Raw genomic sequence first — 12,177 nt, 5'->3', positions numbered from 1 at the left:
CACCCCGCCCGCCCGCCCGCCCGCCCGACAACATCAATCTATAAGCCGAGATTTTTTCGAAAAAAATCCGGCTAAAAATCTCTGACCCGTCCCCGCCCCAACCCCCATAACTTTTGACCCAGGGGTCAGATCAAAATTCCAAATAGTGCAGAGTCACACATATGCTCATAGCTACCATGTGTGTAAGTTTCAAGGTTCTAGTGCTTATAGTGTAGGAGGAGATAGTGGCCAGGACGGACAGACGGATGGCAGAGATAACCACAATATCACCACGCTTTTCAAAAAGCATGGGGATAATTATATCAATTGTCATCAATAGACAATACCAGTGTCGATAGGGCATGGAAGCCCCAGCATTACACTTCTTGTATTAAAATTCCTATTAAATAAAAAAGCAGCTGTCTTATATGGTCAAATTTGACCTTTGATCACTAAAAGTGACCTTGATTTTCTTAGGTTAAACCAGACAAATGTTACATGTAACACACCATGATATGATGGTTTACTTTTGTGGCAAGTAACTTAAAAATCCATCAATATATAACTTGCATCACACTATCTCATGATGGTGGTCATTTAAGGCAATTTATTTTTAAAATGCATGATGAATGACAAAGTTTCAGGAAAGACAAGCTGTATAATGGCCAAGTTTGAACGTTGACCTTAAAGGATGACCTTGAAATTTGAGGTTGGAGATGGCTGTTGCATTAGACACTTGTCTCATTATGGTTAACATTAATTTTGCGGCATGTTATTTTAAAATCACTATATGGCAAAGTTATGGCTAAGTAAAAAGAAAAAGGTAAGCTGTTTTATGGCAAAAAATACCTTTTACCTCTAAGTATAAACTTGACCTTAGGCAAGGAGACAGTTATTACAGGCAACAAGTCAGTTGACATATTGTAAATTCAATCGATAAATGCCAAAGTTATGGTTAAGACTCGTTTCCCCCAGAAAGATAGTAGCAAAGACCCATAGATTGACAAAAGACAGACAGTCAGTGAGGCTGCCATGTGCCACCTTCTTCAAAGTGTGGGGGGGGGGGCTGCACACAAAAAACATGGCTAAAATCAAGTCATATCCATGTAAGAACATACTAAAAGTTGGTTTTAGTATTCCAAGGAAATTATGTCCTGTAAAAGTTATTTTAAAAATTAATGTACGATGTCTGTAAAACAAATTATATAAATAAAATAACAAATGACAGCAATTTTACAAATTGTTCAACAAGATGAATCTTTTCTATTATAAAGTTATTTTGTTACATCAATTGTATACATCATGTATTATGTAAGTTAATTTCTGTAAACAAATCAATATGCTTAAAAATGGTAACAATCAGGTATGAAGTCCAGATTCACATCATAGCAATTTTTGGCTTTGTATAAACCTCATTCAAACAGATCTTTGCAAAGAGTCTAAAATAATATAATTAAAACAAACTTCACTTGAAATAAAATTGCACAAGGACATTTTTGTAGCTGAACAAACACATATTTAAGCAAAAACAACATAGCATATTAAATTGAAAGCACCCTATTAAATGTGTACTACAATGTTAACACAATAACGCTATTACTCAAACTGAGTTATCAGCCACATTTAGCATCACAATAAAAAAAGTCATTTTGGTTAACTTATAGCACCATTGCAATGACATTAAATTATTCCTATGATAAATAATGAAGCTAAACTAGAAATGGCGCGGCAGAGGCCGACGCGTATCCCCACGCCGAATGTTTGACCTAGGTGTGCCCCAGGGTTGGTAATGGGGCCATGCATAGCTGAGATTGACCGTATTGTCATAAGAGAAGTTCATCATCAATTAGAAGTGAATTGGTGTAGAAATGAAGAAGTTATAGTAAAAGGCAATTTTGGGTGGGTGTGACATATGTGGGCAGGGCGCCCCAGGGTTGGTAATGGGGCCATGCATAGTTGAGATTGACCGTATTGTCATAAGAGAGGTTCAGTATCAATTTGAAGTGAATCGGTGTAGAAATGAAGAAATTATAGTAAAAGGCAATTTTGGGTGGGTGTGGTCTATGTGGGCGGGGCGCCCCAGGGTTGGTAATGGGGCCATGCATAGTTGAGATTGACTGTATTGTCATAAGAGAAGTTCAATATCAATTTGAAGTGAATCGGTGTAGAAATGAAGAAATTATAGTAAAGGCAATTTTGGGTGGGTGTGGTCTATGTGGGCGGGGCCCCAGGGTTGGTTATGGGGCCATGCATAGTTGAGATTGACCCTAATGTCATAAGAGAAGTTCAGTATCAATTTGAAGTGAATCCGTGTAGAAATGAAAAAATTATAGTAAATGGAATTTTTTGGTGGGTGTGGCCTATGTGGGCGGGCGCCCCAGGGTTGGGATTGGGGCCATGCATAGTTGAGATTGACCCTAATGTCATAACAAAAGTTCAGTATCAATTTGAAGTGAATCCGTGTAGAAATGAAAAAATTATAGTAAATGGAAATTTTTGGTGGGTGTGGCCTATGTGGGCGGGGCGCCCCAGGGTTGGGAATGGGGCCATGCATGGTTGAGATTGACCGTATTGTCATAGGTGAGGTCCAGTATCAATTTGAAGTGAATCGGTGTAGAAATAAAGAAGTAAATGTAAAATAACCTAAAAAAATGAGTGATAATTTCTGACGCGGCCCCACCCCAACCCCTATAACTTTTGACCCAGGGGTCAGATCAAAATTCCAAATAGTGCAGGGTCGCACATATGCTCATAGCTACCATGTGTGTAAATTTCAAGGTTCTAGTGCTTTTAGTGTAGGAGGAGATAGTGGCCAGGACGGACGGACAGACGGACGGACGGACGGACGGACGGCGGAGATCACCACAATATCCCCACCTTTTTTTCAAAAAGCGTGGGGATAATGAGTACAAGACTAGACTTACTATAGATGTAATTGCGCTCTGGGAAACAAGGCTTTATGCATGTTCGTACAGTATTGTCCCAGTGAGGCCACATGCTTATCAGGAATGAAACATTCCGCCTAGCCTGAATTTCGTTTAGATCAGAATCTTATCAGGAATGAAACATTCCGCCTAGCCTGAATTTCGTTTAGATCAGAATCTTATCAGGAATGAAACATTCCGCCTAGCCTGGATTTCGTTTAGATCAGAATCTTATCAGGAATGAAACATTCCGCCTAGCCTGGATTTCGTTTAGATCAGAATCTTATCAGGAATGAAACATTCCGCCTAGCCTGGATTTCGTTTAGATCAGAATCTTATCAGGAATGAAACATTCCGCCTAGCCTGGATTTCGTTTAGATCAGAATTCCTTTAAATGAAAAAATCTAGATAAGCATAAAGCGTCGTCCCTGATTAGCCTGTGCACACTGCCTAAGCCATTCTGGGACGACACTACACAAATGCATTAAGCCTGGTTTTCCCATAGCCCGCCTCATATATTTGTTATATTATAACTAACCATGTAAAACTTTGATATTTACTTACTTCTACCAATAAGTGTTTAGAAAAATGTCTAATAATTACCTTTATTAATTATACATTGATTAAATAGCTATTATAAATATGTGTTTCTTTTTATATGAAAAGTTAATAAGGCAAACCCTTTCATGATTGAAATGTAGAATACATAATATAGAAGCTATGTTTGAGTCTCTAATGACCGGTACAATAAACAGAGAATAGATCTGACTACAATATCAGTAAAGGTGGGTTATAAATATCAAATATAGTATAAATAAGAGCATAATTAAACAAGAAAGCATATAATGTTGTCTTAATCCAGCTGTAGTTCAGTGAAAAACCATCCTTAAGTCCAAATATCTTGCTAGGTAACAAAACCACATCAATACCACACAAGTCTTTGAAATCAATATTTATATACTTGAAAATTGGTTTGTACTGATCCAACTAACTTATGTCTGTTGTAAATTTTTAGAATAAATTAAATGCTATCATAAGAACAAATTTAGTATGGAATATTTAGTGATCCAAAAATGACTATTGAATAGTGAATTGCATGTATCACCATAGCATCCAAAGAGGTCAAGTTACCATAGCAACGTATGATATTATTATGCTAGGCTCAGAATGCTCTTTCACACATGAAAACTTACACCAAGGAATGAAGGTTTTGAAAACTTAGAGTTTTTCCGTGTAAGAACTGGTGTAGTCTGGGATTGCGTGAAGTTTCGTAGCGTGGTGGCCCCCTGTTGCAACGAAAATCAACAAAAAAGAACATGCAGTAGCCATGGCAACCAAACATAAAACAAGAATTAGAAATGAATGTCATGCTGAAAACTTGCACAGCAACATAAGCAGATAAAATCATTTGAAAAACAAACAGTAAAAACTCAAAACACACAAATAATGGGATTATCGGTAGCAAGTTCTAACATGTGACCAGCATTCTGTACATTCAATGTGATAGTGCAGGGTCCACTCAAGACAAAGCTGTGCTTTTACACTTTACAGCTATACAACTTTAAAGACAGCAGAGAAAGCAATTGGATTTGGTGCAAGCAATAGAATAATTCTAAAATAAAACAATTAATCTCAATCATAAAGCGTAGTGGAACATGATAAAATGACGTATTATACTTGATGTAAATACGACAAAGCATGGCCCAATGTAGAATCAAGTTATACAATGTAGATTCAAGTTATATGTCACTTATGTCACAATAATGTGGAATTGTGATGTGGTATATATATATATATATATATATATATATATATATATATATATATATATATATATATATATATATATAGATTATTGAATCGGGATATTAGAAGTACATTGGATGCAGGAGAATATTTGATTTTATTGTTATTTATTATCATACACATATCAGTTGCAATCTCACTTACTGGGATTGTAAAGTCTTGATACACCAACACTGTATGAACTGGTCAAATAGTTTTTAGTCAAGTTCATCATAAACCATTAACCAGCAGGGGGGGGGGGGAGTTGTAATAGTTTAAAAGGAGGAAAAAAAATTAAGCAAACTTTTTTTTAAGTTTTACATTTAACCAGTATGAAGCGAGGATTTCAGATTGCATTTAAACCTTTACCACTTAAAGATACATATTTTGACACATTTGTAGTTCTTTAGAAATTTATATTTAATTTAAGACCTTTCTTACTAGATACAAGTTTTTAAGGCTTCAATTCAAACATTTCGATACTCCCAGACTGCTCTGGTTTAATGCTGTTTGCCATTTTCCCTATGCTTCTGAGTGGGAAAGGGTTATAGCCAGACTACCACAAATGCTTGTATTCCATACCGAAGACCATACTGTAAAGGGTGTAACAAAATAACATAGCGAAAAAAATGAGTATGCAATAGAAAAAAGTATCGCTAAAATTTCGGCTAATGCACACCTTGTTCAAGACTTCGGCGTCTTTTTCTCCATGCTCTCTGTACGTGAGATGCTTAATGTCGTGTGAATGCTGCAGAGCTTGACTGAGCCAATACTGCATGGGTGATTTTATCTTCGGCGCAACGGATTTATAGAAAAAGTTCCGTCCACAACGCTTCAGCTTCAGAAGTTTCTGAGTAGGGCTGAACGTCTTGTCCTTATGTTTGGGCTACATTACACACATTTTGTTTCCAAATCTTACCTTGTTAATCAATAATGTTATTAGCCAGTTGATATATTTTAAATTTCAAGCTATTAACATTGAAAGAGTTCTCAGAGCAGTACACAATTTAAATGAGTTGATTATAATTTTTTATGCAAGAATTAGTATTGGAACACTAAGTTTAAGGTTTTAAAAAGTTTTACATAAACAAGCATATAATTATAGTCTCCAAAGATAAACTTTACAATGATTTAAAAGAATGTTAACCTGCATTGTCCACCACCATGTATCTGGGACCCAGGGTATATCATGTTTACATACCAGAACCAATTGTCAACTTTAACACATTTTTCAAAACAGCTCACCAATAAAAATCATTTGTAGCTAAAAGTGGTCATTAATTAGTTATACTTGTGTTAATATTTGTTAATGCGGTCTGTTATTGGAGCAAAAATTAAACTAAGTCATAAAATCACCATTTTCAACTATGAACATAAATGTATTATTGCTGCTAGTCCAAAAGATACTGCATTACCAAGAGGGGCTTTTACATATTTGCATATGTACTCGTAAGTATAAATAAACCTTCAACCTTTTCTTCAAACATCTTGTACTGCGCGTAGCACTTGCTGCCCTTATTTTATAAAGCTTACAGTAGCTTTTTGTGACTGAATATAACTGAGTAAGCAGTTAATAATTCTCCATTTACCAATATGACTTTTAATGCCATTACAGCATTTGAAACATGTGACTACACCATACACCAAGACATTTATTCTTCTAATGTACAGCAAGTAAAATGTTGGTTCTGCTATTGCCTAAAATATGTTTTAGAGATTTATTACACCCTTTTCAATACAATCCTCAAATGGTTGCTTACAAAATTAGGACAATGAAGGCTTGTTTGTGTAGTAATATCAAAGCTTTGCTAAAACAATTCTTATATATAAATGTCCTTAAAATAAAGCCCTTCAATACAATGTCCTTAAATCATTTCCAAGAAATACTGGTGCTTATTTACTGTAGATATAGAACCAAATTTAAGCGCTTAAAAGGAGCTTTCTAAACATTGTAAAAAGAATTCTGTTTCTATGTGCATTGGTTAAACATTAAACGCTAGGCACCTCTAAAATGTCTGTGCATGAAGGGGTAAAACTGGGAGGAAGTCCAAAATGACCAACAAAGCGGACACAAAATGCAGCAAAGAAATGCCAAAGAGACTATTCAAACTTACGCTAAAGGAGTTGGACTTCTGGACAGCATTAGACTGTTTCTTACTACTTTTACGTGGAGACAAGGGGGTCGAGTGTGGATAATTATCGACATCAGCCTAGAAACAAAATGACACATGCTTCATGCAAAAACAAACATAAAAGTGGCAACTTAAATATAGTAGAGGATTACAAGGCAGACATTACTGGACAGGTATTTTTTTCCTAATCAAGGTCTAACTTTATAAAGATTCCTGAGCTGATCTTATGTTGAATGCCTTCAAATGAGTGAAGGAGCTTAAACAAATATATTCAGTCTTTTCTTTATATTGTTTAATCAGCTTAATCATTAACCCTCTTGCCCATCCAAGCACAAACTTGAAGACCTTACATGAACATATAGATTACCCTTTGGCCTTACATGTACATACAGATTAACCTTTGGCCTTACATGTACTAACAGATTAACCTTTGGCCTTACATGTGAATACAGATTTACCTTTGGCCTTACATGTACATACAGATAAACCTTTGGCCTTACATGTACATACAGGTTAACCTTTGGCCTTACATGTACAAACAGATTAACCTTTGGCCTTACATGTACATACAGATTAACCTTTGGCCTTACATGTACATACAGATTAACCTTTGGCCTTACATGTGCATTCAGATTTTCATTTGGCCTTACATGTGCATACAGATTAACCTTTGGCCTTACATGTACATACAGATTAACCTTTGGCCTTACATGTACATACAGATTAACCTTTGGCTTTACATGTGCATACAGATTTACATTTGGCCTTACATGTACATACAGATTTACCTTTGGCCTTACATGTACATACAGATTAACCTTTGGCCTTACATGTACATACATACAGATTTACCTTTGGCCTTACATGTACATACATACAGATTAACCTTTGGCCTTACATGTACATACATACAGATTTACCTTTGGCCTTACATGTACATACAGATTAACCTTTGGCCTTACATGTACATACATACAGATTAACCTTTGGCCTTACATGTACATACAGATTAACCTTTGGCCTTACATGTGCATACAGATTAACCTTTGGCCTTGCATGTACATACAGATTTACCTTTGGCCTTACATGTACATACAGATTAACCTTTGGCCTTGCATGTACATTCAGATTTTCATTTGGCCTTACATGTGCATACAGATTAACCTTTGGCCTTACATGTACATACATATTAAACTTTGGCCTTACATGTACATACAGATTAACCTTTGGCCTTGCATGTCCATACAGATTTACCTTTGGCCTTACATGTACATACAGATTAACCTTTGGCCTTACATGTGCATACAGATTTTCATTTGGCCTTACATGTACATACAGATTAACCTTTGGCCTTACATGTACATACATATTAAACTTTGGCCTTACATGTACATACATATTAACCTTTGGCCTTACATGTACATACAGATTAACCTTTGGCCTTACATGTACATCGAAATTATCCTTTGGCATTACATGTACATACATATTAACTTTTGGCCTTACATGAATCAATATATTTACTGTCAAATTACTGACTGACATGTAGTCTAACTGATTATACACGCACAAAATAGTTCCAAGATTTAAAACACATCTTCATAATGTCTGCCTTGTTCAAAAGATTGTTTGAAAGTAGAGGGACAGTTAATATGTAAATAAATATACAACATACATTACATATTTATAAATATTATATAAAGTAATTCAAGCAAATTATATATACATATATATAGAACAAATTAAATAACAAAAGAATAAATTGGGTTTACAAAATATATAAAAATTCATTTGCTAAAACCAAAAAGCTTCTAAAACAATATGTTGTATTTGGTAAAAATGATTACTATATAAATTATTACCAACACAATTTAACATGAATGCTTTTCATGGACAGTGTTTTATTTCACTATTTTGGGTAGTGGCCAGGTCCAATTGGATTGGGAAAAATCGCAGCATTTTGACTAAAATTGGGAGATTAGTGTTGATGCTATTTTGCTAACAAATGTTTCAAAATTGAGATCAATGTTTTTTTAATGTTATAGTTATATAGATTCAACAAATAGAGCTGGATGTTAACTAAATGTTGAGATTAAAAAAAAAAAAAAATCAGGGGAATTGGAAATTTTAAGTTCCCATTTGGGATTTTTGTTTTTCATTAGGAATGGGGCCAAATACTGGCCCTGAATTTAAACGAAACAAGAGCTGTCACCATAGGATGACTTATGCCCCCTATAAACGCTTGATAGAAGTTATGAGCTCTTTTCGAAACCTAAACGCATATTTCGAAACCTAAACACGGACCCTTAGTTCAAGGTCAAGGTCACAGGGGTCAAAATATTTGTGCCTATGGAAAGGCCTTGTCCATATACACATGCATACCAAATATGAAGGTTATATCTCAAGGGACATAGAAGTAATGAGCATTTTTCGAAACCTAAACGCAGATTTCGAAACCTAAACGCGGACCCTAACTTCAACATCAAGGTCACAGGGGTCAAAATGTGTGTGCGCATGGAAAGGCCTTGTCCATATACACATGCATACCAAATATGAAGGTTATATCTCAAGGGACATAGAAGTAATGAGCATTTTTCGATACCTAAACGCAGATTTCGAAACCTAAACGCGGACCCTTAGTTCAACGTCAAGGTCACTGGGGTCAAAATTTTTGTGCGTATGGAAAGGCCTTGTCCATATACACATGCATACCAAATATGAAGTTTACATCTCAAGGGACATAGAAGTTATGAGCATTTTTCGAAACATAAACACAAAGTGTGACGGAAAGACGGACAGACAGACAGACGGACGGTCCGATCACTATATTCCCTCCTACTGGGGGCATAAAAAATCACTGATGGATATTCCAATATGAAATGTTTTACAAACAAAATAATTCATATGTTTTTGCAAGAAAACAGACTAATGAACTAATTGCTCATGAAATATTACAGACAAACAACACAACATAAATGTATATGTGTATATGAGTCAAACACAAGTAAGGATAAAAAAAATGTTCATACAAGGATACGGATACTTGCGCATTTGATTCCAGTATATACAGAAGGGATGAAATAACTACTTAAATAGATAAACAAAGTATTGTCCTTGACTGGCGTATGTAATATTTCAGGCTTAAAAAAATGCTTCTCTTTAAATATGATATATAACACCCAATAAACTTTAAACACTTTAAAGGGGCCTTTTCACAGATTTTGGCATTTTTTAACTTATTCATTAAATGCCTTAAATCGATAAATGTAAACATTGGATCGTAAAAGCTCCAGTAAAAAATCAAGAATAAAATTTAAAAAAGGAAAAGAACATAGCCCGGACCAGGTTTCGAACCAGTGACCCCTGGAGTCCTGCCAGAGTCCTGAAGTAAAAACGCTTTAGCCTACTGAGCTATTCCGCCGAGTGCACATAGATGACGTATTTTATACCTTATATAAGCAATCTTCGTAGTTTCACAAAATTTAACGACAAAAACAGAACTCTCCAAATTATTCAATCGTTTCGCGTTGCAACGCTTTATAATTTTTAGGTTTTAAAATCGTCAAAAGATGCATATAATGGCTATATTAGACCATGGTAAATGTTTAGTATTACTGTTTCCTCACAAATGTCATAACTAAAACGAAAATTTGCGAATCTGAAACAACTTTTTTCAATTTTGTCAATTAACCAAAGCGTGAAAAGATCCCTTTAAACTAAACAAACCTTTCTTACCTATTTTATCAGTAAAACTATTAAAATATTAAATCTTTAAATTTTATTTATAATTTAAATACAAGACCAAATATTAAATAATCAATATCTTAAGAGTAAGCCTACTGGAAAACCAGAAAACAGAACCAAAAGACACATATCCACGCCTATAAAAACACCACAACACGCAACAGAAGGTAAGCCCCACATGCATCCGCCACACCCACCTCATCATCCGGGGGCTGTGGTAGCTGATCCTTCTGCTTTTGTTTCTCTTTCTTCTTGTCCACCTTGTCCTTCTCTTTCGATTCTTTCTCCTTGCCAAAGTCTTTTGGGATTGGCTGCACCTAATATTATAAATCAGCTGCGCTCTAATATAACTGGCTTAATTTAAGTGCGTAAAGTGTCGTCACAGATTGGTCTTTACAGGCAATCAAGGATGTTACTTTACGCTTTATGGCATATTTCGTTTAACCCTTTGCATGCTGAGAAATTTGTCGTCTGCTAAAATGTCGTCTGCTGAATTTCTAAAATTAGCATTTCTTCTATTTTTTTTCAAAGAATACTATCAGAATAGCAACTAGTTTGGATCCTGATGAGATGCCACGTTCTGTGGCGTCTCATCTGGATCCAAACTGTTTGCAAAGGCCTTCAAAATTCGGTTCCCGAACTGAAAGGGTTAAAGGAATTTTGTTCTCATCAAAAACTCAGTTTGGTCAGAAAGTGTGGTCCCTGATTAGCCTATTCATACTGCAAGATGACCCACATGCATAAAGCCCTGTTTTTCTAGAGCAGGTCTCAAATGAAAAACAATATTAACATTATGCTGCATATAAGTCGTTTTCAGCTGTTTACAAATGAACTTAAATTTACATGATATTACAATAATTTGAAACAGCATCATTTGTAATAAGACTTACCTTAAATTAATAAAACATGCTTCAACTGGAGAACTATTTTTTAGTATCTCAAGTAAAACAGGGTAAGAAACATTTTAACCACAGTTAACCACACCAGTTGTCTCATAATGTTTTTTTACCCAAGTTTTCTTTAAACATCTAGCATTCAACCATACACTTAAGGATCCATATGCAAGTCGGCCTCAGCTAATTTCCATCCTCATTCTAACAACTAACCTTCTAAAAAGCTTGACTTAACAATCGTTAAGATTCAAAGATTTGCTTGGTTATAACATAGACATTTTTGACCAAACAAGTTTAAGTTTCAAAGTCAGATACATATGAAATCAATTTCAGTTTGATTCTATGGCAGAGTGAGTGTTTTGTAGAGAGACTATTTGACTGCTATCAACAGTGAAGAAGCTTATGACTAAATTGTAACTAAAGAAATTATTTGAGTCCCCTACTTACTTGTGCTACATTTGGGTCGACCCTAGTAACCAAGGTACCACTGCTGGATGTGGACTGGCTACTGTTGCTATGTGTGTCGTATGGCTTGGAGGTTTGGGTGACGTAGAAGGGACGCTGGGAGTGGTTGGGGGTACTTGGCACGTTGGGGAGGGCGGAAGGCATGCTGGGGTATCGAAACTGCACTATTCGAGAACATGCTGAAACAGGAAAGATATCCCATATTTTATGTTATATCATCATAGTTTTAAGTATTCCCTAACCAATTTTACTATA

General features: G+C 35.4%; 1 protein-coding gene and 1 long non-coding RNA gene across 16 annotated transcripts in view; both read right to left on the bottom strand.

Moving 5' to 3' along the window:
• The window catches only part of LOC127859483 (arf-GAP with GTPase, ANK repeat and PH domain-containing protein 1-like), a 119,291-nt gene that overhangs the window by 52,938 nt on the left and 54,176 nt on the right, over window positions 1–12,177 (bottom strand). For 5 of the 13 annotated variants that reach the window (XM_052396935.1, XM_052396940.1, XM_052396936.1 and 2 more), the window contains exons 7-10: window positions 11,905–12,101; window positions 10,762–10,881; window positions 6,803–6,898; window positions 4,097–4,189 (exon numbers count right to left, since the gene is read on the bottom strand). In XM_052396935.1, coding sequence (XP_052252895.1) covers window positions 4,097–4,189; window positions 6,803–6,898; window positions 10,762–10,881; window positions 11,905–12,101 — 506 coding nt within the window. The remainder of the gene's footprint in view (window positions 1–4,096; window positions 4,190–6,802; window positions 6,899–10,761; window positions 10,882–11,904; window positions 12,102–12,177) is intronic. The other 8 variants (XM_052396938.1, XM_052396941.1, XM_052396943.1 and 5 more) reach the window with 2 other exon arrangements.
• Window positions 7,039–8,187, bottom strand: LOC127859497 (uncharacterized). 3 transcript variants are annotated; one of them, XR_008039415.1, is made up of 6 exons: window positions 8,075–8,187; window positions 7,865–7,924; window positions 7,805–7,834; window positions 7,489–7,548; window positions 7,369–7,428; window positions 7,039–7,248 (listed from the first exon to the last, which is right to left on the bottom strand). It is a non-coding gene; the product is annotated as an uncharacterized LOC127859497 (long non-coding RNA). The 3 variants fall into 3 exon arrangements; XR_008039416.1 differs by lacking the exon at window positions 7,369–7,428; XR_008039417.1 differs by lacking the exon at window positions 7,489–7,548.

Source organism: Dreissena polymorpha, chromosome 15, assembly GCF_020536995.1.
Source record: "Dreissena polymorpha isolate Duluth1 chromosome 15, UMN_Dpol_1.0, whole genome shotgun sequence".
In the NCBI taxonomy this organism is placed as follows: domain Eukaryota; kingdom Metazoa; phylum Mollusca; class Bivalvia; order Myida; family Dreissenidae; genus Dreissena; species Dreissena polymorpha.
This window is presented reverse-complemented; position numbering and strand designations above follow the sequence as displayed.